This window comes from Aptenodytes patagonicus, chromosome 6 (assembly GCF_965638725.1).
Source record: "Aptenodytes patagonicus chromosome 6, bAptPat1.pri.cur, whole genome shotgun sequence".
Classification (NCBI taxonomy): Eukaryota; Metazoa; Chordata; class Aves; order Sphenisciformes; family Spheniscidae; genus Aptenodytes; species Aptenodytes patagonicus.
The window spans coordinates 34,908,581-34,932,834 of NC_134954.1; the positions used below are offsets into that span (position 1 = coordinate 34,908,581).

Here is a 24,254-nt window from a genome sequence, read left to right on the forward strand (position 1 = left end):
GCGCTGCGGGGCCGGGGGAGGGCTCAGCCCGGCCCGCCCAGCGCGGCTCTCCGGCGGCGCCGATGGGGCTGGGGGCCTGGCTGCGCTCGCTGGGCGGCTGCTGCGGCTGCTGCGGCTGCTGCGGAGGGGAGGCGGCGGCGCCCGAGAAGGAGCCCTTGCTCAGGTGAGACCCCCGTCCCCTTCCGTAACCCCCAGCCCCCTTGGAGGGATGAGGCTGAGCCCCCCGCGCCTTGCGCAGGAGGAGGGATGCTCCCACCGGAGGTGGGTTGCCCGGTCCACGGCCACGCGTGAGCCCCTTTTCACCCCCATGGCGGCACCATCCGGACCCCAGAGCCCTTTCCCGCAGGTTGGCTGCCCCATCGTGTCAAGCCGAGCTCCATTTTCCCCCAAAACAGTTTCCAGTGATTTTACAGCCACTGCTCTCCATGGGGAGTTGGCCATCCCCTGCGAGAGCCAGATGAGGCTACAAAGGGATTTTCTCCTGGCGGTAACAAGCTGCTTTCAGTTCTCTTTCCGCCTGGGTTGGCTTGCCATAGGGGCCGGGTTGTTTCTGACACCTTGTGGCGCGATGCACGCCGGACTGCTGCGTGCCATGGGGTTTTTTTACGGTTAAGTTTTAGCAAGTGAACCAAGAGCAGCGCCTCTTCGGTGTTTCCCGTGCACCCCTTGCCATAGGAACTGTTCAGCTTTTGTCTTTCCACGGTGGGATTTCAATAGAGGAGGCTGAGACGCCGACGAAAAAGGGGGTCCTGCCTGTGAGCAGGGGTGCCTCGGTCCCCACATCACTACGCAGGGGGTCAGGTCCCGCTGTCGGGCAGCTCTGTGCGGCGCAGAGCTCTGTTCCCGGGCCGGGGATGCTGGAAAGGAGACGACACTGCACAGCTGGAGCCGGCTTTGGTGTGAAAGCAGTGTGCGTGCTGACTTCTAGAGAGCAAACTTTTCTCTCCTGCTATCGATCGCTTCTGTCTTGGGCACGAGCCGTGCGGTTGGGGGGGATTTTTGTGCAAAAAGATGAAGCCCTGAGTCGTGGAGAAGAGCTGTGAGCTGTGCAAGCATGTAAGGAGGTTTTGCATGTTGCAAAACATCTGTGCCTCGGGTTTGTGGCAGCTCTCCCTCCTTCCCCAGCTGCCAGCCGAGGTCCTGGCCACCACTGAAGCCTGCAGTGGGTACCCCAGCCCTGGGACGGGGCAGGGACCGTGCCCTCCCTGTGTCACCGGTGGGACAGAGGCCTTTCAAGAAGGAGGGTGGGATGCTCCTGGTGTTGCCTACATAGGTATTGGGTAATAGCAGAGGCAGCAACAGGGCTTGAAATGTCCTGATTTCATGCTGTTAAAGCAGTTACCTAAATAATAACCAGATAATCCTGAGCATGGGGCCTCCAGCCCAGGAAATTGGTATTAACCTAACGAGAGCCGAGCACACATGTGGAGAGGCTCCTTCCTGCTGCCTTGCTGGCCGGGGTGGCTGTCTCTTGCGGGGCACCTTTCTTTAGTAACATGCCTTCTGCCGGCAATCCAATTAATGCTGGCTGTAAGTAGGAAAGCCTGTATAAATGCTGGGCATTCGAAAGGCACTTGCTCTTGCACAAGTGTGCCAGCATAATTAATCCAACAGCCTAATCACTGGCTTGTTCCTCTTTGGGAGGATTTTGGGGTTTTATTTCAGAGCCGGGATCTTGCAGGAGCATGCTTGCTGTATTTTTATTTTTATTGCAATGTTGTTTAAAATGAATGACTTCCTTGAGATTTCAGATCTTTTAGCTGAGTTTTAGTTTTTGGGAGCTGGTGTTGCTAGTGAAATGTTGACTTCATGACTTTTCACCTTATTTTCCCCAAGCGGAGTGGTTGCAGCCTCAAAAATCCAATGTGTCAAAGAACGAAGCAGTGAGGAGGAGGTAATATGTGTATAATTAGGCGCATGTATTACCCAGGCATATACAAGGCTGGCTGTAACCCATGACAAGGCCAATGAGAGCAGTTAGCACTGTGTGTGGAGGTGGGGATGGAGCACGGATGTAGGCACAGTGCTAGTGCAGGGCTGGGAAAAGAAACCCCGGCCAAAATGCAGCAAAGCATCCAGGCTGCCTGGCTGTCTCTCAATGTGGGAAGGTGGGATCTGGCTCGGATGCAAGTAAACTGAGAATTTGGGCTCTGAATCCTTAAACAGGTTTAATCTGGACTGAAAGCCCCTTGGAGCAGAAATTTGTTGATGAAGCGTTAGCACTCACCATTTTCTGGATAAAGCCCAAAGTGTGAAATGGTCCGTGTCCCCTCTGGTCCCACGGAGACTCCTGTAACCTGCAAAGCAGGCTGCTGTTCATGTGCTTCTTCCCCCCCCCCCCCCCCCATTTCTTCATTTTAAATGTTGCTTGGAAGTCCAGTGCTCTGAGGGTGCTCACTGTTGGCAGAGCTCTCCGTGCTTGTATGGATTTGCTATCTCCTGCGCACTGCCCACGTCCCTTACAGGCTGTTGGACGCTCCGTGCTGTGGTTTGGAAATAGAAATGTGCTGGGAAGCACCTTGCAAGCTGTGAGGGAGTGGCTTGTAAAAGTTAAGGCGTGTTAGTATTATTGCCAAATACTGGTTTTTAAAGTAAGTCAGATGTTAAGGGCTACCGGTAAGTCAGCGAGTGGGAAGAAGCCTGTTGAAGGCAGGATGGGACCAAACTCATGCTGATAGCACAGCTGGCTCCTGAGTGATTCCTTCCAGGGATCCTGTCTGCTCCACGTTTGAAAAATGGTTTGAGCGAACCCATGCTGGCTCCGGTGTAGGAACGGCTGAGTTATGCCATCCACACCCTGCAAGTTACGTTCGTTTGCTTGTCTTTAATGAGCGATTATAAGAGATTATCTTTTCCCTTATTACCTGTTGCTCAGGTTTTTGGTGTGTTGAAAGTCTAATTAACCTTCCTGCAGGAATACTGATGTGGATGATTTTTCTTCTATTTTATCTGTGTGCTGGAGCTCCTCTTAGCATCTTTTTTATGGCTTGACATCACGGCTAAAGCACCCGCCGTGTTATCTGAGGTTTTGCTGGATGGGTTCCTTGCAAATGGAATGGGGTTTGGGTAGGAAATAGAATAACCAGTGGGTTGTTCTAACAAGAAGTGAGCAGGGATTGCCACAGGATGGCTGATGAAACTATTGGGTAAGGCCAAAAATATTTCTCAGTTTGCGTTGTTTTTCTCAAGTGTCTGGACATCTTGATTAGAAACATTATGGAAGTACTCTACTAAAAGTTCTCCCCGCAGAATTAAATAATCCTATATTAAAAAAATGCACGCCCCAGTAGCAACATAAAGCTGTAAAACACAGAACTGCCACCAGTACAGAGAAAAGCTCCTTGCCTCAGTGGGGACAGCCTTCCCAGAAGGTGATGCTCTGCTTTGCTGACCGCTAAGCAAATAAAGCCAGGAGTTCACAAGCAGGCTGAGGACATTTCCGTCCCCAAAAAAAAGATGGGGCTACACGTCCTTTCTGTGCCTTGGCACAGGTCCTTGCGCTGCATTGCCGTACCTCTCGGATAGGAGCTGCTGGGATGGGTTTTCCCCTGTGGGGATTGCCTGCTTGATTCGGTAGGATTCAGGCTGCTGGGGAGAAAACAGAGCCATGGGTCACACGGAAACATGGTCATGGAGGTGGGACCTCTGGAGAGCATCCAGTCCAATCCCTGCTCGAGCAGGGTCAGCTGGAGCAGGTTGCCCAGGACCATGTCTGGTTAGGTTTTGAGTATCTCCACAACCTCTCTGGGAAACCTGTGCCAGTGTTCACCCACCCTCGCAGTAGAACATTTTTTTCTTACGATTAAACAGAATTTCCTATATTTCAATGTGTGTCCTACCATGGGCCACCACTGAGAAGGGTCTGGCTCTGTCTCCTTTGCTCCCTCACATCAGGTGTTTATACACCTGATCCCCCAAGCCATCTCTTCCGCAGGCTAACCAGTCCCAGCTCCCTCAGCAGAGGTGGTGTGTGTTTTGTCCAAAATAAAACCATGCCCAATGGCACTGCCTTTGAGGAGAAGATGGGTAGAAGCTGCTTCTTTGGCCAAGAGGCAAGGGAGAGGCTTTGCATGCAGCCGTCCCCTTGCCCTTCTGTGCACAAAGTCTCCGTGGGGACAGATCATGCCGCTGGGATCTTGGCATGGCTGCAGGGTTAGGCGGGCAGAGAGAAAATACCCTCCGGAGCCGCCGGGATTTTTGAGTCTAAGTTAATTAGAACTGTTCCCACGTTAAGCTCGGAGAGGTTGGGGGGCTTGCACAGGGTTTGGGGTGGGAAGGTGTGATGGGGAGCAGGACAGAGGGCTGCAGGAGCAACGGGGAGATGCTGTCTTTCGTCCTCACAAATGGATGCTCACAGTTCCTCCATCCTAGCTGCTCAAATAATATCTGGTGTCTTTAGCAAAATCATGTCTGATGCCTTTGGTTTCATGGCAGCACTGCCTGGTTTGAACCATGGCTTGCGTGGTCAGGATGTTTGCTAAGGTAAAAAACTCTGACTGCCTTCCCATTCCCCCCTTCTCCGCTTCCTCCTCTCTCCCAGGCAGCACGTTGGGCTGCGAGAGGGGATGCCATGGAAATGGGCACTTTACCCTGCGAAGGTAAAAGGAGGCAGTGTGATGCTGTGGTAGATAATGCTGCCTTGCCTCTCCCCATCTCTGCAGTAACAACAACCCCTACGCCTCCTTCGGAGCCACACTGGCACGGGACGAGGAGCAGAACCTGTGGAGCACCCCACATGATGTGACCCACACGGAGGCGGACGATGACCGGGTGCTGTACAACATGATCGTGGTCAGGAACCAGCTGGACAAGGACTCGGAGGTGAGGCGGTGCTCTTCCTCACACTCAGGTTTCACCGTGGACCAAGGCTCAGTGCTTTCATCGGATGCTTTGGCAGTGCCTTTATTTAAGCATCCATTAAGCTGCTATAAAGACCCCGAAGTCCCCCAACATGGCTGATGTAGGCATCAGGTCCTCCCATCTGCTCCATCACCCTCCACATTTTATCCTATATCTGGTGTGGATGCATCTGTAGCCATCTCATCCCTGGGAAGCTCGGGGATGTCTCCAGCAGCTGAACCAGGAGAGACGCACTGAGCTGGGATGCACGATGCCCTGCAAGCACCTCTACCACCACCACCCGCAAACGTGTACTGGTAGCACTGGGACCCCCAGCTCAATTTCCTAGCTTCACAGACTGCTTTTTTGTCCGATGTTTCCCTGGTTTGGCCCTTCTGTGATCAGACTGGCATTAGCCCTGCCTGCAGTGGTGTTTGCTTGGCAATGGCAGCGCCTGGAGCTGAGCTGCTGCTCCAGTGACATGTCAAGTTAAATACTCCTCTAATGGGTTGTACGGCAATTATTGAGAAGCAGAGAACTGGCACAGCTCTTAGCACAGAAGGGAGAAATCATCACTGTTACATAAAGGCTGTTTTGCAGCCCTGATTTCCTTTGCTAAAGCACTTCTGCGCAAAGGAGATTTCAGTGGCCTGATTAGGAGCAGGCTGTAACAAATAGTGACACGTTTTCCCCTCTCTGATTGCTTTTAAGACTTCAAAATGTTTGCAGGAAAGCCTGGAGGCTTCACATTTAATTTCAATATGATCCCACTTCATCCAGGAGACCGCAAGACTGTAACTCTTGCTCCTGTGATAGTCCCCTTAAATCAAAAGCTAGCTCAGCTTCCACGAGAAGCCTTAAACTCCAGAGGTACAGCTCAGATCAAAATTACAATTTTTAAAACTTAAAATGAGATAATGCTATCCTTGTATACAGTTGGCCAGAATCACCATTTAATGTTTGGGTTTTTTTGCTGGGGATTGAATTAATCGTGGTGTTTACAATAGGTGGTTTTGTAACAACATTTTCATGGCTGCACATAACCTTTACAGCTGTCGCAGCTATAACTGAAGATATCCTCTTCCCTCCCCACCACTGCTTTCTCTATCTTGCGATTGCTTGTCTTAGAGAAGACAGGAAGCTTCATCCAGCCCAAATTGGCTGAAGGAAATGAGGACAACTCTGTTTAGGGGGCTGCGCCGGTCCAGGGCTGTTCGGAGCTGGGTGTACTTCTGGGCAGCGCTTAAGCTCCTCATTTCAGTCCGCGCCCATTCGAGCGGCCTTTTGGCTTGATTTAGGGCTTGTTATGAGGCAGGCCTTCTAAAAGCTATTATTATTTATAAAACAGTATCATAAGTGGATGGGCTGCTAAAAAGACAGCTCCCTGGGCAAGGGAGCACTGTGTGTCAGCCTTGCTCAGCTTGCAGAGGAGAGCATCAGTTATGGGTGAGCAAGAGAGCGCTCCTGCACCCGCTTGTCCTAAATCCAATGTGCCTGCCTGTCCTAAACCCAGTGTGCCTGCTTGTCCTAAATCCAACGCTTTCTCCCTGCCTTCAGCGTGTCCATAGGGTTTTTGGCAGGTCTCAGCAGTCGCCTGTGCCTGCCCGTGAAAAAGGAAAGTACAAAGAGCATGGGGCTTCCTCTCCACAGCAAATGTAAGATCACATACCCTGGTTTCGTATGCAATGCAATTAATAAAAAAGCCCGAGGAGTACAACATCAGGCCGACTTTGAAGAAAGCCAACACATGATACACTTCATTTGAATTATGGCACAGTGCCCTTTGCAGCTAGTGATTGCCAACCTCCCTGCTGTCTCTTTTACAGCTAGGGAAACTGAGGCACTGTGTATAAGCCCAGCAAGCTGCTGCAGTTTCCAGCTGCAGCTTTTTCTGGGTGGCAGAACAGGGAGGGACTTGGCCAGCAAAGCCAACATTCCTGCGTTCAGCCCTGGGTGCCGAAATCTCTCCTTACGTCAGCAAGCATTTTAAAACTAGGCCAGATTGCGTTGCCCTCCCCTCCTAATCAGGCTTCAGCCCTGAGAGAGAGAATAAAAGTCTAATTGCAAAATAGCACTGGGCTGCAAAAGCCATAATCTGCTTTGGGAGCTGCTCTGCTGCTAGGGTCCCCGGGGAGAGTGTGTGGATGCTGCAGGACAGGGGATGGAGGAACAGTTTCTTGTTTATGCAGGGCACAAGCGTTACAAAACCATAGGTCCTTTTTTTCTCTTGGTTAAAATCGGACTGAAAGGAGAACTAGTCCCTCTATTTCTGCTCCTTCATTTAACAAAGAAATTTCAGCGTGCTGTGCACTTACTGTATGCTTTGCCATTCCTCACCTTTATCTTTGTGATTTCCTAGCACAGGACTTTGGAAGGATCCCAAAGAGCAGGTCGCTCTACGTCATGTGTGTTTTATCTGTATGGCACCAGCTTGGCCTCAAACCAGTATCACGTTTTTCTTAATCTGGCTAACCCACTTCTGTTTTCCTGGATATTTTCTTTTTTTTAAAATGGATGTTCATGTAGTGACAAGGTGCTGTGAGGTAGGACAGGAGAAGAGGTGGGCCAGGATGCAGCGGTGACATCGGCACAGTGCTGGAGGTCAGCGGGCATGGTCCATGATGGCTCTTTCCTGGCCTGGGCACCTCTGCGCCATGGATCGCTGTAAATCAATAAACCAAACTGTGTATATGAAGGGCCAGACACTCCGACACCAAGTGCACCCTGTAGCTCAATCAATTTTCTGCATGTTAGATCATTCGTGGTGGGGCTGCCAGCAACTCACAGTGTTGGTGTCCTCCCTTGGGGTCAGTTCCTTGCCCCCACCATGGGGCTCGACCCACACCCGATCCATGTGGAACCGTTTCTTCTCCCTGCCCCCTTCTGACGGCCCTGCTCTGGGAAATTTGGCAGCTCCAGCCCAAACTTGGTGTGACCTTAGCTTGCATAAGGATGGCAGGGCTGCACCATCCTGCTCCTCGCTGAACCAGGGCAGCAAGCTCTTCCAAGTGAGCACTGTGACGTCCTGGGTGCACCCTGTTTCACACCCACTTGCTCATCCTGCTTGGTGCTGTGTGCTGGGAGTGACGGCTCATGGGGCCGTTGGCCGTGGTGGAGCTCACTGGAGCACCCAGAGGTTGCCAAGCCCACCATGCAATAGGTAGATGAGGCAAGATTCACTGGAGCCTCCTAAAACCATGAGGACTGAGCAACTTGCAGCTCCACATTTCTCTCTGCTTGAGGCTGATGAGCACAATGTGCTTGGATGCACTTTCAGAAGCAAAGTGTGGGCAAGGGAGGGTGTGCACAGAGAAAACCAGAAAAGCTGTAGCTGAAGGGCTGGCTTAAGGGGGCTGGTAAAGCTCATGCAGCCTTTGGAGATCAAAGCTGTCATCAAAGCTTTTGAAGGCTGGGGTCAACTTTTCAAATATGGAAAAAATGTTTTTTTCCTGCTCCTGCCCTGCAGCATTGTCGAACCTGTTGTGGTGTAAAGTAAAACCCCAAATCTGGAGATGAAATGAGGGCCTCTAGGAAAACAGGATGTTATTTAAGATGCTGCATAGATACAGGCCAAGTCACTGTTCCAGCACGTACCCTGCTAATGCAGAGAAAAGTGTTTTATGGGGAAGGGGGACTACTGTGCCTCCAACATTAACAGCAAGAGTTGGGCTTTTTTGGCTTATGTGCACAGTGTGGCAGGTGCCCCCCTCCACGAGAACCAGTTTGTGGTGGCCCTAGTGCCTCAATGTCCTCTGACAGGGTGCATGGAGTTACCCAGCCATGGGCAGAGAGCCTAAACTGTTGCACCAATACTGGCTTCAGAGAAGGAGCCAGGTTTAGGGCAGTTGCGCCATGGGTCTGTGAATAGAAACTAAAGGTGGGTTTTTGCATTATGATCGAGGAAAAAACACTGTTCTTATGGCTTGTAAATGCAGTGTTTCTTTCTTCTTTTGGCTTATTTTCTTGGGGAAGGTGGGATCATAAACCCCGCTAGCAAAGGCAATTCCTCAGCCTGCATCTCTGCTGGGGGCCTGGCTAGCAGAGCTGCGCTGGCATGATCCTCCTGGCAAGCCCATTAATGAGCTGACAAGGCCTATTTTTCTGCTTCCTCCTGCTCTCCTACAGGATTATTCTTTTTTAAACACATTACAGAGAAGATCAGTATTGGGACACGCTGTTGCTGGGGCATAGAGAGGTGATGGGATTTGCCCAGCGTTGGGGATGCTGGTCGGGGATCCCAGAACTGACCCACTTAATACGTATGAAAAATTATTTATGAACTCCTGCATGCCCCTCTTAAAACTGAATCCAATTTAAGCTTATTCTAAGCTGAGATGTCGGTCGATGATTCAGTGTATGAGCGTGGATCTAGAGTTTGCATTTGCTCAACTTCTTCCAGTGGGGAGAGTTGCAGAGCCAGGGTAGGAGCATCCCTGGGTGTGGCGTGGTACCTGCCTGGACTAGTATTTTGCAGTCTTTCCCTGAAAACTCTGTTTTGACCTCATTTCCAAAATAACTTTTGAACAGAACGGTGACACCAATTGCTTTCAAGGGAATAAAGGAGAAGGTTTGGTAGAGGATTGCTTTGCCAATACGAGTAAAGCTACCTACTAATTAGGAAACTTCCATATGAGCAGGGATGAAAAGTTGGACAGTGCTTGCCTGTTCTCTTGGCGCATTTTTTCCCAGAGCTCTCGGTTATGTACCAACCTGGCTTATATTTCATGCCCAGCATTTCCTCACTTCCATTTGGCATTTGCAGATTTAGTATATCACACTAGAGAGTCCGGGGAAGTTTTCCAGGTAAATATTTGAAGGGCTGAGCGCTCAGAGGAGAGAGGCGGCAGGGTTTCCCTGCTGTTCCCAGGATATTCTTGACTCATGCACAAAGGGATTTCTCAAGCCCCCACTGGTATATGTTGTGCCCTGCTATGTAGGTTTAAAAGGGCAAAACTGGTTGCAAAAAACAGGGCCAGGAACTACAACCTGCTTTGGTTTCCTGTGGTTAATTCAGATTTTGGCAGAAGGGTATTTTTCTTAAAGGATTGATTTTGAATGCATTGCTGGGATGTCCCAGACCTGTAGAAACACCAAGGGGTTTGGTGAAGACCAGTCTCCCGCTGAACTTTCCCAGTACTGTGTGCAAGAAGCCTCCTCGCTGCTCCAGAAATTACATCTAACTAGGCAAGAGGCAGGACAGGGAACGAAGGTGCACAAGAAATGCAAAATGAAGCTAAGTTTTAGGAGAGAGCTGCTTGTCCCATGCCCGCACACAGGCTCAGACACCTTGCTGGAAGAGGTTCCAGGGGGGAGCCAGCCCAGGATGCGGCACAGAGGGCAGCCTGCTCCGGCCTCAGTCTGCCCAGGGCTGCCCAAGGACCGGCGTGTCCTGTCCTGCATCTCACTGGTGCCCTAGTACGCCGCAGCGGTTTCTGTCACAGCCGCAGCAAGGGCTGAGGGAGAGCGGGGTTTGGCATGGAGCCCCGGCTGCCTGCCCTGGAGCTGCCCAGCAGCGGGTGTTGAGCAGCTTCGGCCTCATGATGCCACCAGACCCGACCAAACACTCCCTCTGCAGGTCACCTCTTGGTGACTCACGGGATGTGCATGGGGAACACCCTCCCCAAAGTCTCTGGTGTTGCCCATTCCTATGTGAAGATGCAGGGCTGGGCAGGCTTTGCTCTTCCTCTGCTGTGTAGTTAAAGGGAGATGCTTTTTAGAATAATTTTGGGGGTGGAAAGATGCTCTTAGCTTTATTTCCCGCATTAAAGCAACACAGAGGACAACGCCCTGCCCACAGCATTTGGGATGTCTCTGCTACAAGGAATCACCTGGGAAAACTCAGTGCTTTCTCAGGCTGATGGCGAACAGGGCACGAGTCCCTTCGAGAGCTCAGCCCAGAGCTGCCCATCCTCACCCTGATAATTTCTGCTGTCTTTAGTTGCTTTTCAACAACTGGCACCATGTGCAGCATCCTCCTCCCAGCTTTCTCTGGGGAAACATAAATACATTCAGCTCCACACCCAGGCAAAAGAAATACCACCAAAGCAAGAGGTGCCCCCCGGCATCACCATTAAGCATCATTTTCTGTACCAAAGCCTCTCCTTTGCACACTCCCCAAATTCTTCATCAACAGGACACTGTTAGAGGTCCCCTGGGACTAAATATGCACCGTATTCACTTCCATAATGCAACTCGGTAACTACGACGTACAAGAAAGCCATAACCTAGATTCCCTTAAAACAAAAATAGACAAGGGAGAACACCGTGCTGTTAATCCAGAAGAAATCAGGAGCAGCTTCCCTGCATGCTAAGCACTGCTCGCTGTTTAGCTTAGGGAGGAGTCTGGCTCGCTACCACAGGGGGGTAAATCCTTGCAGCCCTGAAAGCTGCTGCCCGGCAAGCTGTGTTTCAGGGAGGGGAGCATCTTTCCCACCCCCCCCCGGCTCACTAATTCAGCAGCGTGAAGCATGCCTGGAATCACAGCAGCTGTCTCGATTGATTGTCTGCATTAAAGCAGTTGTTTATCTCCGCGGGAGGGCAGAGACACACAGCTTATTTCCCCACCAGCATGCCCAGACTGGTTTGCTCTCCTTTCCGCTTATACCGTGGGGTCACGAGCAGGCTGAGATGTTTCTGAGGGATCCCTGCCAGTGGGGACCGTGGCACCGTGCGGCCTTTATTCTCTTTCTTTAAAACTTTCAAGTTTGCAATAAACTTCCCACAAAGCTTTAATACCATAAACCCCCTCTTTTCTTTTTCACTGAGAGGAGCTCAATTCCTAGCTCCTAGCTGGGAGAGAGTAGTCTTGTCCCTGCCTCCTTTCTCTAGCGAAGGGCTGAAGAGGTGTTTTGATGCCTTGCGCTGGCAGCCAGGTGCCCTCCTGTGCAAACAGAAAAGCTGTTTTCAAGTACTGCTGCAGTCAAGAGAGAAACGGAGCTCTGATCGGCAGAGCTGGTTCGTTGCGAGCAGCAACAGAAAGCTAAAAATGAAGGGGATTTTGCTCTCCGGGAGGACAAGCGGTGCAGAGCGAGTGGCTGTAGGCGGAACTGCATTTCCCATGCTCTCCTGACCTGAATTCACCAGTGTCTTAATCCCACCGGCTGCTTCTCCCAAAGCATAATCTCCAAGGGATTCCTGCAGCTATCACTGAACAACAAGAAAACAGGCTCATCATTTAATTCTCTGCAGTCGTGGCACGTTGGCCAGGTTCAGGAAAAAAACACTAAGAAATCTCCAACTCTTTATTGAATCAAGTCAAATCTTTAAGGCACCAGGTATCAGAAAACCAGTGGGATTCCTAAAGCACAGCCTACTTTCATGGATATTGTTCAACCCCTTTGAACCCAGTGTGTCGCATAGGAAAATCCCAGGGAGATGGCACTGATGAACACCTGTTTATTCTACAGGAGTCCATCTATGTAATCTGTTGCTGAGAAATTAAATTAATTAAGGTTAGTGCAGGGAAATTATCTGAGTGATGTTCTGACCCGCTGTGTGGATGCTTCTGTAAATGCATCCTTTTCAGTGTGTGCATTGATTAAACTCAGCTAGGAAAAATACTCCTGGTTTTCTTGCAGAATACATGCATTTCCACAGGAATGCATACTGGTACAGATGTGTTTAATTGTGCTGGTATAACTTTAATAAATAACCTCAAAACCTTCCCCTTTAGACAGTGTCCCATTATGCAGATACAAAGCTTGAGGTCAAGTGTAAAGATTTAAGCTGTATAGTTAAGTGAGGCATTAACTGCAGCAACTGGCCTCACCAAGAATAGTTATTATGTCAAATGACTCCAGCTCAGACCTCAACCATCCACGTGCATCCCTCTTCTCTGCTATTTAAAAAAGGGTACCCCAGCCTTTAAAAAAAGTCTCTTTTTCTTGTTTTCCAGTACTTTTGAAAACCTGCCTACTCCAGTTAAATGCCAAACAGAGGGCTGAGCAGTTTGGAGAAGCCACTGTATGTGTGGCCAAACTGAGAGCAGTAACTTTTTTCCAAACTTTTAGTTTCCCTTGGGCTATCATCAGCTGTAAGAAAATGTGCCATGCCAGTTTAACTGCAAGGATATGAAAATAAGGTGTTGCAATAGTTTATAGAAGGTAGTTATTAATACCTAGTTGTGCTTTCTCAAGCTGTGAAAGGCCGAATAAGGCATTCTCACAACCTCAGGTTTTGATACTAGCAGGGGTGTCAAGGTTTGGGGTAAAGGGCTTTGGACCAAAGAGACTGAAGTCTCTCAAATGAACTACATTTGGAAGTTCATGTTGTTCTCCAGCCTAGGACAGCATTATAATTTCCAGCACAGAGCTGGAATTATATTCTGTCTGACCAAGGAGACCACTTTGGTAATCAGCAACGCCTAAGCTAGATTCTGTAATCCAATTTCAAGGTAACTGGAAGCCTGTTTTGTACATGCAGGGAAGATACAGAGATGCTGTACCAAATGTTAAGCTAAAATATTCTACGCTCGTCAGTGTAATTTCTTCCAGGGGCAACAGCAGCCTGGCCATCAACCTTCACACTGATCCCTCAGTGCCAACATCAACAGTTCAACTCTGGCTCCGTTTCTAAAAGCTGAAATTCCTAGAAAAGCAGCAGAGACCTCCCCACATGCAAATGACTGAGTATCTCTTATCCCTTTGCTTTGCAGGAATGGCAAAAGCTCAACTATGATATTTATACCTTACGGCAGACCCGAAAAGAAGTGAGAAGCAGGTGGAAACACATTTTGGAGGATTTAGGTAAGCTAAAGGACAAAAGGATGTAATTTTTGTGGTACCGAGTGAGAGGTCCCATGATGGTTCAGGATGGGAACAGCTCCACAAAATCAGGCTGGTAGAGGAGAAAGGGAGGAAAATAAAACAAGGTTGCTGAGCAATGCTGTCAGGTAGCAAACATGGCAGCTGAGAGCCTGCGGGAGACTCCCCAGAGCTCAGGCACGGCTGGGAGGAGATGGGGCCACCGTGTCTGCAGGAACATCAAAAAGCCCATGAACCACCATCAGCGGGAGAGCCTTTCAAGCCCATAATAGCATGCACACTCATCCATTTCAAGCTTCCTTGTGGAAACTTAGCAGGGATACCTGGGAATTCACCCTGTTTTTTTCTAAACAAGATAAGCAGGGCAAAATAAATATTCCTTTCAGATTTGAAACACAGATACATCTGTTTTCCTTCCTTAGCCCATGCCAGCTGATCAGAGCTAAACCACCCATTTCGTCTGCTCCTAAGTGAATTTGAAATGTTCTTTCATCAAATGAAATTGCTCAACAGTGACCCTCCTACTCCTGCTATTTCCTAGCCTGCAAACAGTGAACTGCACCCACCAGTCCTGTGTGCTCAGCTCTCCAGGAGCTTCTCTGGAGAAGGCAGTGGCGGGTGTGACCTGATTTTCCCAATTGCCTTGCACACAGCATGTGACACTCAGGCCAAGGAGATGGGCCGTGCTGGCACATCAGCTCGGTGACTTGCATCATGCCTTGGAGGTGGTTGGGAGCTAATGAGAGGAGGATGTACGAGTCCAGCATACTTGTTGGGCTGTTCAAGGATATTATCACTGGGAGCAAAAGAGATGGGTATCATCTCAGCCGCTCCTGCCCTACCTGCCGTTCTGGCATCTGGATGGGAGGAACATTATAAATTCATAACTAGGTATCAGCATTCATCTTCACCCAGGTGCTTGCGCAGCCTCTACAGACCAAACATGGGAGGGATCACTTGACATCCTTACATCTGTTACTGCATGTTGTCAAAGGCTCTCCCAGTCATCTCCCTCATGTCCACAATGGCTCTGGAGCTGTTTTGCAAAGGGTGGAGGAAGCTCAAGGCCAGGGATCATTTGGCCTTAGCGAAGCTAGATGTGCAACCAGATGTGAAACCTGCTATCTTTTGTTATCTAGACCTGTGCTTTAATCATAAGACCACCACTCTTTCCCCATAAGTATTTTCAGGTGAGACGCATCACCGCCAGCTCCCTGGAGCTGAACAAAGAGTTAATGGTAGCCATTACATTTAAAGATCCCTGCATTCATTCTTGTCCCCCTTTCCTTCTCTGGATACCCTTCCTATAAGAGATGCTGACAGGAATAATTATCCATGCATTCATTACTGCCGCAGGTTTTTTATCACTGTTACCTCCCAACAACATACAGGCGTAGTCGCTGGGGTGCTCAGGAAGCCCCACCAGCCCTGAAAGCTCTGGCAACATCAGGAACATGCAAGAGCTGAATCAGCACCCTGGGTGTGGACGTTAATATGCCTTCTCTGGAAAACTAGCAACAAACTTGCTCTGAATGGGTTTATGGGTTTTTTCCCCCACCAGCAAGCTCATACCTGCCCCAAGTGCAGACATGGAGTGTGCCTCAAGGAAACGCTAGTTTGTTTTAGCAAGTAGGGAATGCAGCAGCCCAAGGTGAAGGGGGAATAAGGAACCTTGCAAGAGCCTGGAGGGCTCAGGGATGACCCTGCTTGCACGTTTGACTCGTTTCTGTAACACATCTCTTTCCCAGGTTTCCAGAAGGAAGCGGACTCCCTCTTGTCAGTGACCAAACTCAGCATCATCAGTGACTCCCAGAACATGGGCAAAGCCCGGGACATCCTGTTAAAGCTCTCCGAAGAGACAAACATCTTCCCGACCAGCTGGGAGCTTTCTGAGCGCTACCTCTTCGTGGTGGTGAGTAGCTCCAAGCGTGCCTTCCTCCCCGCAGCCGCCATCTCTGCAAGTGAGATCAAATGAAGGGGAGCGGATAGGTGAACTGCACCAGAGGACGTTCAAATACATGGTGGCATCTGGGGTGTCCCCATCAGGTGTTGCAATTGTAGCTTGGCTGTTCAGCTTCCTTGGAAATGTCAGTGCTGTAGTACCATAAATTTGCCCCCAAAAGTTCCTTTAAGGCTGTGCAACTGGGTGCTCTTGCAGCCTGTTAACAAAGTGAGAAAAGGTTAGACATAACGCCTGGCTTAACCTGAGAGCAGCTGTGGGGGGAGGACCCTGACCAGGGAGCTGCCCAAAACAGCCTGTAGTGACTGTAAAACCCCTTGCTTTGGCAGGATCGGCTCATAGCTCTGGACGCTGCAGATGAGTTCTTCAAGATGGCCAGCGTGGTGTATCCAAAGAGACCCAGCGGGGAGAGAGTGGATGATAGCCAGAAGGCCCCGCAGTGCATCTCTGCTGTGATGCCCTGAGGAACGTGCCTTGATGGTGCGAGATGGACAGCGGGTTTCTTTCCCTCCGGGACCAGGCTCCTCTGCCGAGGGGTTAGCACAAGTAGTGCCGCTCCTTGTTTTCCTGCAGAGAAGCAAGTGGGCTGGACGGAGCAGAGGGAGGAGGTCAGCGAGCCGTGCCCCATCAGGAAGGCACAGGAAGGCGGACGCTGGCCCCGAGGTGCTCCCAAGCAGAAGGGAGCAAGAACTGCTGTAGCATAGCCCCGGTGGGAGACTGCTAGCCTAGTAGTGTATGCCATAGCCACGAGGGGAACCTGCCGCACAAGGCATTGCTAGCAGTAGCTGCAAAAGTTGAGATGCCTCTAGTTAAAAGCACTGCGAGGAGATCCATGTTTCCACCTTCCGCTGGTACCTGCCACTGTCCCCTCCCTCGACCCTGCTAGCCAGGAGGACCAGCGAGGAACGAAAAATACCTCAGTCGTCTACAACTCCATGACATTTCTCTGTGCGCTGGTCCTCTTCCTCATCCCCAGCCCGTGGCAGCCCCACCAGGCAGGTCCCAGGGGATTTGGCAAAGAGGCAGGAGCAGTGCATAGTCGGGAGAGGAGTTAGCACCAGGCGGCAAAGCCTTGGAGCAGTGTCGCAGTTGGGTGCTGTATCCCCTGCCATCAGTGGTTTGAAGGTGTTTGTGTTGGGGGGTGCTCAGCCTGACATCTTAAAAGAAGGTAGATTTTAGGGAGGTGCTAAGGTCAGACCTGCTGAGAATTTGGCTCCTGTAATATCCTCAGATTGGTTTCCCAACATCTTAATTAATTTCTGAAAGTTTTGGTCTTAATTGCATTAAAAACCCCCCAATATAAAGCTGCATGTACTGTCAATGTATACCCTCCCTGCTGTTAATGAAGATTTTTAATGAACACCCTTGATATCTTGGGGTTTTGTCTGGTAATGAGCAATAATTTTAAAACACTGGATTTGATCTTTTAAAAACAAGTGGAAGTTCTTCACTGATTAACACGTGCTGCTAATTGGCCAGTTGAAAATGCTGGTTACACAGAACCTCCCAAAATAGCAAAACAGAGCTTTTATTTGTTTATACCTACAGTGTTTGAAATACATATATATATATATTTATTAATTGTTTCTGTTTGTCAGTCTGCCTGGGAAACATTTTTGTCAACTCAGGACATCAGTGAAAACTGAGTTTAATAAACAAAACACATTACAAAACCAACGTTTCTTACTCTCTCTGTAACCCTATTCAGGCAACAGCATTTCTCTGGACTGCTGATAGCAAAAGGGCTGGGGTATTTGTAGAGCATATGTCTCTGCAACCTGTTCTCTGTACAGTTAAAATTGCCCGTTGACTTGCAAGAGTAGGGTTGTTTGCCAGCCTAAGACCAAAGTCTTCATAGGAGATGATGGGGATTGAATTTAATTTCAGTGGGATTTGGAGCTAGGTGCCCAGTTCCCATTGATTTTTTTTTAAGCAGAAGTTCAGCTGCACTTTGGAAAACCTCCGATGTTTTTATAGAAAACAAACTTCGGTGCGTGGTGTCTCCAGGGTTTGATTTGAACAAACTGTTGCAGAACAGAGATCCTGCGGTCCGACAAACACCATGCCAAAATACATGACACCACCCGAAAGTCAGCCCTTGGGATGTTATCACTTTATACTACTACGTGTTACATAAAACCACCTGATGAGTTTCTAAATCTTGTGGGCGAGAAGAAGGGATACCTTGTTAGCTGTGGTGCTGCTTGTTTGGGCGATGGAGGTCACCGTTAAGCAGTGCCTTTGCAGAAACACCCCTTGCTGTCACTTGTAGCTGTGAAACCGGTTCTGATGTCAACAAAATGTAATTTGTTGTAACTTAATAGGACAGAAACTGCCTAAAAGAGACAATAATTAGGATCTCTGAATGAGTTTAGCTACTGAAGTAAGGCCCTGTGCGGGGGAAGCACTGAGTTTCTGAGCACAGCCACAGGGAGGAGCAGGAATTAACAGCAGCATCGGATCAGAGTGGAGCTGCTCACTTCTGCACAGCAGGGAGGAGTAACCAGGCTTGCGGACTTGTGCATCAAATTATGTACTGATCACAACATGAACAGAAAAAGGTCTGTCAGTCCCAGCACTTGGATAAAACTGGTCATGGGGGAACCTGCAAATATTGCAAAATAGCCTTTGGTTAAGTATAAGGATGCAGAACTTCTAAAACTCTGCGACTTGAAAAATTACAGAAACCAACAGAAATTGTTTCCATAGCGGTCCAAGCTCAAGTTAGTCCTTCTGTTCATCTCAGTAGGAAGTGCCCTGTCTTTCGTGCACTTGAGGTAGAAGACTGATAACTGAATTTCAGTTAGTAAAATGAAGAGAATAATTTGCCTTTTCTAATTTGCATAGAAATTACCAGGGAGATGCACATCTTTAACTTTTGTTTTGCTCAGATTTGGGCTTCCTCTGCTGACAGGAGAAGAAAACACGGCTTAGTTTGTCTCCAAGCAAGCCTTTGGCTGTGTCTTGGGGACCAGCAGTAGAGGACCCTCCACCTGGAACCCAGAGACGGCACACGCTCACCATAAGGTTCAGATACTGCCCAGTTGCCTATTGATACTGGCCTGCCAGAGGTGTTTAAAAGACATATTTAGGCTCTATCACAGGAAAAGTTACCCACATCTATACAGCAGATACGGTGGGACTATCCTGTTTAAGGGCAAGAACAAAGATGGGGAAAGAAGCACAAACATCTCCCAGTGAAACTCATTCTAGATTTTGGGCAAGTTAAAAATCCCTGGCAGGTGAAAGGCTCCTAGGCAGCACTTGCATTTTGGGTCTCAAATTGAGAACGTGAGATTAAACTGAGGAGATGTTCAAATGGTAAAAACAAGTCAGACACACAAAGTTGAGCATCACACCCTGGAACTGTTGCAGCACAGACTAAGTGTCATAGGCCCCTGGGTGGACAGGCTGCCTCACCAAATGGACCAGAGCACCTCATTTAGCAGTGAATTCCTCTCCATTGAGAAAGACTTCATAAAATATATAAATCTCAAACAGCATCCAAGACAAAGGCTCCCTGGTGATGCTGCATCACCGATATGGTCCTGGGTGGAGGGAATTCATCCCCCAACAAGAGTGATTACCTTCTTCACTAGAAGCAAGTTTGGATTTCTCTCATTTGATGCATCTCTGCAGACCTCTATGGTCTGGAATGACAGCTGCCATTCAGATGGGCTTGAGTCTCTCATATGGCCTGTATCACGCCTGGAGGCTTGTACAGATGTCTTTGACGTCCTACAGGTCTCAGGTACCACTAGATACCTGCATGTGGGAAGCCAAATCCTGCCCACGCCCAGTGAAGCCTGCCAGCACCCACCTGGGAAGCGGTGGCTGTAAGACAACTCAGCAAACACCAGATGCCACTGTTCCCTTAGCCATGCTGCGGCATGCTGAGGGAAATCACGTTTACAATGCAGGGGAAATTTTTCCAACCTTTTCTTGCATGCATCAAGTCTCTCAGGCTGCAAGAACTGGTTTTCTGTTAAAGGTTGGGGTTTAGATATTTCATAATTGCTCTGGCGCTTTCCAGGAGACAGTGGTGAGCCCATCTCTCTTTGAAAGGTTTGCAGGGCTGGGGCCAGGAACTCTGCTCCTGCTTGGAAGTACCACTCCGTGTGGGGCTGGCTGCTGCAGGAATTAGCATGTTCATGAAGAACATTTATTTTCCTAAATAGAGGGTGACTTTGGCACCCCTTCCTTAATCAGGAAAGGAAAAATACCAAGAATTCTTTTAAATGAGCAACATGAGAGGGTTTAAAGTACATCTGTGTTCACTTAGCTTTCAGATATTTTTTTTTCTCAAATGAACTTTGTATTTAATATTTCAACTGGAAAGAAAGAAAAAGAAAAGGACATTTTTCATCCATCCATAATCCACAGACATGCGCCACTTGGGTTTCCTTTTCCTAAGCAGACACAACCAGCACAGTCCACATGATAACTTGAAACAGATAACCACTGGGTATGAATCAGTGTAGCTTCTCCGAAGTGAGAAATCCTGATTTATACCAACTGATGGTCTAAGCTTTGTCTTCTACCAGCACCCGTTTGGTTATTTCAGACACTGCCTGTATCAATCAGGCTGTTGAGCAAACCTGGAAAAATACTTGTGCCTAATCGTTGGCCAGTATGTTGACTTAACAGTAGCCGAGCAAAGTATTACAGTTTTTTGGGTCATGGGGAGCAACACTGTAGGGTTCTCTTCCTCTAAATTAGAGCTAGGAATTAGGTATAGTGCAATTGCCATCTGTAATAGAGACCAGCTAGAAACAAAAATCAATTTACAGACCATCTTGACTGTGCATGCGCACACACGGTTTCTTCTTTGTATTCCAAATTTTCCTAGGACATACATCATGAATTTGGCAGGATGAGAAAAAAAATCGTGGTGGAAATTCAGCTGTGATCTGTAAGAGAGGCAGAAGGTGGCAGTGCAGGTGTTTGGTAAAGGCTGGAACAGCAGCAGGGGGAGGAGATGGGAGGCAGTGGCCTGAAAGGAGTCAGGCTTTCCATTTTACTTGCTATGGATGTAAATCACACAGTCAGTTCTGATAAATAATGAGAACGGACATGGGAAAAAAACCCTGTCATCTTTTAAATGTCAGCTATAGGAAAAATTACCATTTCAAACCACTCAGTTTCAATCATTTCTAATGTTAGGAATTCCAATGCTTACATACTCTTCCTGGAGGGAAAGCATGTACTTTTCTAATCTAATGAGGATCAGTAACGTTGAGTGACTTACCACAAAATAGCTCTCCAAAAGCATTTCTTTGAAGACAACCATTTTTGCATGGGGAGTCCTTGTTAGGCAAGTTATGGATTATCAGAAACATTTCTTTGGCTTACAGACTGCAGATCTTGCAGACACATCCATAGGGGAGCTGCCCTTGCACAAGGGAGGCCATGGAGAAATCTGCTCACTGGCCACTCCTAAATGCCCCAAGCAAAGGCTTGCATGGCCAAAAGCTCATCTTTTTTTTCTATCAGTTGGTCTAATGAAACATACCACTTCTCCCCATAAGCCTTATCCTTACCCTTTAAGGAGAACAGTCATTTTTCAAAGCGGTAATAAATTCAGGTGACTATTTTGTCTTACTTGGATTAGGAAAGGAAGACGGAAGATGCCATGGAGGCTGTGGGCACTCTTGGCATGATAGGATCCCAGCAGCATTAAAATAAACAGATTTAGGCAGCCAAACTAGCAAACAGCCAAAGAGGTAGAGCTGTATCAAAGCAAAGACAAGGGGGCAGCAAATGGAGGCAAATAGGCACAGCCCGGCCACTGCCCAAGAAGAGGAAAGAGTATTTGGCAGGTGGAGAAAGTTTTGTGCAATGGGTACAGCATCACTGCCAAAATTTGTTGTGATGGTGCGGCAGAGTGCGTCATCTGGGTAGCACCAGCAGGATGAAATGTGTTTGTGTATGCCTGAATAACCATCCTTAAAAACCCCGTTTGATGATAGCTCACCAGCAGATCAGAAAGAAGAGATATTTATGAAATGATGTGTTACCAAAAGTTTATCCTTTCAAGAGTGGCAACTTTATATCTGTTAAGCTGCGGGGATTCTTTCCATTGGCTTGAACTGGGTTTGAGTCAGTCTTCGGAGACACAAACACTAGGGCAAGTCCAGACACCACTGAAGTCAAAAACAAAACTTCTGCCAGCTGCCCATCTATTCCTCTTCCGCATTAAAGCCTCAAAAATATCAAGTAAGGTTTCTGAAAAGACTTCCATAGTGATGAGAGGATCTACCTGTATGTGTCTGGAGGAAGAAAATAAAGCCCAAACCATTTCTCATGGCCAAGGGATCACAGGGAAAATTCAGATTGGAGGAGACCTCAGGAGGTCATCTCAGCCAACCTCCTTCTTGCTTGAAATAATCTCTCCTCTTTCGAAAATGGCACGAGCAACTTGTATGGAAAACATTATTGGCATACACAGTATTTCACCTACTTCAAAGACATAGTGGTTGGTACAAAGGAAATCTAAAACTTTTTTTTTTTAATTAAAAAAGTGAAATAGAAGATTTGTGAAACTCAGCTGGAGGGCAAGTTTGGAATGAATGAATCCCTCTATGAATCTCCTTTGATACTGCTGTGTATCAAGTGACCAGGGCTAGCTTTAAACATGCATTTCCATTCTTCCTTAGGTGAAGGAGCCAGATAGAGGAGTGATGGGAGCCCGGAGCCATGCAAGGTGATTCACCCTGCCTGGAACATGCCCAGCGGGGTGCTCTGGTTAGCAGGGAGCCAGTACCACCAGCAGAGTCAGCAGTTCCCAGTGAGCCATTTGGGGATGAAGGGGGAGGGAGGGAGGGAAGGGAACGGTGTTATCTTGGTGATAGGGAGTTGGCCTAGGATTTGGAAACTCAATTTCCATTCCCAGAGCTGCCTCATCTCTGTCTGCCCTTCAGGTCATCCAAGTGCAGGATGGGGAGGTCGTACCTACTAGAGCTGATGGCAAAATGGTCTTCCTGCGCTGGAGGAATTGTCAAGGTCTTGATATTTCTGCATCTGTCTTCAAGCAAAACTTTGTATATCTCTAAAATGTTCACAAGCCTATTATCCAAAAGACTCTGCTATAATAATTTCAAGATGTTTTGCTTCAATTTTGACTTTTTTTTAATGCTCTCCAGCTTTTTAGTATAAGCCAAATAAAGCATTGTTTCTATCAAAAAAATAAAACTTCAAATCTAGATCACAGCAGTGCCTTTTAAAGCAGTGCTAAGACAGTTGGGTTTTTTTAATTCAGGGGAATACCTATTCCCACAAATAGTTTCAGTTCTGATAAATCAGCATTTCCAGACAGAAAACTGGTTAGTTTAGTTTTGTTTTAAATCCTAACCCTGCCTAATACTTAACTCCTTGTTGTGAACTGCTTTGAGATCTACTAACAAAGTGTGCTGCATGGCAGTTAGTAGTATCGTGGTTATTTTTCAAGTGGAAATTACGTTTCAAAACATAAGGGAAGGGCATCTTTTAATCATTTTGACTATGTTTAAGTGAGATCACCAAGAGAGACTATAGCTCTGCAAAGGACATGTGCAGGCATGCCTAGGAATTTGGCTTGCCTGCAGTTTATCTGTCCCAATTAAAGGCAGATGCAGCCTTTCGCTTCCATGAACGTTTATGAACTGGCAGATCTGCTGAACAGGGAGACAGTTAATATATAGCAACTGGCCCTGAACTAATCAGACACACACTTTTACAGTGTTGTTTGGCTTTAGCTTGCCCAATTGCATGAAGATTTTCAGTTTTCCTTCCTACCTCCTTGGACAAGATGCAGCACAGAAATGACCCAAGTTTGGGTAATCATGTAGTTTGCAGTTTGTGTCACTTCTTCGAAGTCTATGACAAAAGCGGGGAATTACAGGATGTGCCAAGTATCAAAGTGGCTTATGCTCTAATTCTGCTTTGCAGAAGAAAAGGAGCTTCCCTGAAGTACATGCAAACATACCGGGAATGGTGAATGGTTTGGAAAGCCCAACAGATACTTAAATCTGCCTCTTGCTTAAATATTCGAGGAGTTGCACTGGACCTGCACAACCATTCCCGTGCTCAGATGCTTAGTGCTATCTTGCTGATGAACACACCAGATGCATGGCGAAGCTGCAGCTCTGATGAAATGAGTGTACCTACGTACCTGGGTCATTGCACAGCAGGAGAAAGCGAGACCCAAGTCAACTGCCCTGCAGCCCTGATGTCTCCCATAAGCTCAATTCAGCCCGGACACAATTCAGAGGTCAACACGGTCACAAACGCAGCATCCTCTCACTATTACTTGCTCCTTGTACAGCAGCAGCACACAGAAGGCTCAGTTTCAAAAGCCTGTATGGGCAATTGGAACGGCTGCATGGGTCCAGCCCCCCTGGTTGCAAGCCATCGCAAACCCTGCTAGACAGACGACGGACAAGCAGAATGTTCAAAGGTAAGCTGAGCGCAGTTTTTGCTCCTATACTCATAAATACCACTTGCTAATATTAATTTCTCTTTAAATTATATGTATGTGCTATCTAAGGTCTCAAGAAGTTTAACGGAAATGCACATGCCTCATGCTACTGCAGAGCATCTGCAGGATCAGAGCAGTGGTTTCTTTCCTCCCCAGCCTTTATTTTTCTTAAAACTGACAATTTACATTACTAGTTATAAATACCAGGGCTCGTTTTTCAACCCATTGCCTGTTTTCA

The 24,254-nt window shown here is 48.1% G+C and overlaps 1 protein-coding gene across 3 annotated transcripts; it reads left to right on the top strand.

Annotated features, from left to right (window-relative positions):
* Positions 1-62: 62 nt before the first annotated feature.
* MREG (melanoregulin) lies at positions 63-22,646 on the top strand. 3 transcript variants are annotated; one of them, XR_012995652.1, is made up of 6 exons: positions 63-163; positions 4,662-4,821; positions 13,493-13,583; positions 15,350-15,513; positions 22,218-22,348; positions 22,482-22,519. XR_012995652.1 is itself a non-coding variant. In XM_076342093.1 (5 exons), the coding sequence occupies exons 1-5, from the start codon at positions 63-65 to the stop codon at positions 22,611-22,613; spliced, it is 648 nt and encodes a 215-aa protein (XP_076198208.1). In that variant the 3' UTR covers positions 22,614-22,646. The 3 variants fall into 3 exon arrangements, 2 of the variants coding, with proteins under 2 accessions (XP_076198208.1, XP_076198207.1); XM_076342093.1 differs by lacking the exon at positions 22,218-22,348 and having other exon boundaries at positions 22,482-22,646; XM_076342092.1 differs by lacking the exons at positions 22,218-22,348; positions 22,482-22,519 and adding an exon at positions 15,891-17,228.
* Positions 22,647-24,254: the final 1,608 nt, after the last annotated feature.

What these genes read in the sequence shown, in the direction of transcription:
- MREG (XM_076342092.1), top strand. Translation starts at nt 63, where the DNA reads ATGGGGCTGGGGGCCTGGCTGCGCTCGCTGGGCGGCTGCTGCGGCTGC. An exon ending in GAGAAGGAGCCCTTGCTCAG is followed by an intron (nt 164 to 4,661) that starts GTGAGACCCCCG and finishes CCATCTCTGCAG; the next exon opens with TAACAACAACCCCTACGCCT. An exon ending in ACACATTTTGGAGGATTTAG is followed by an intron (nt 13,584 to 15,349) that starts GTAAGCTAAAGG and finishes TCTCTTTCCCAG; the next exon opens with GTTTCCAGAAGGAAGCGGAC.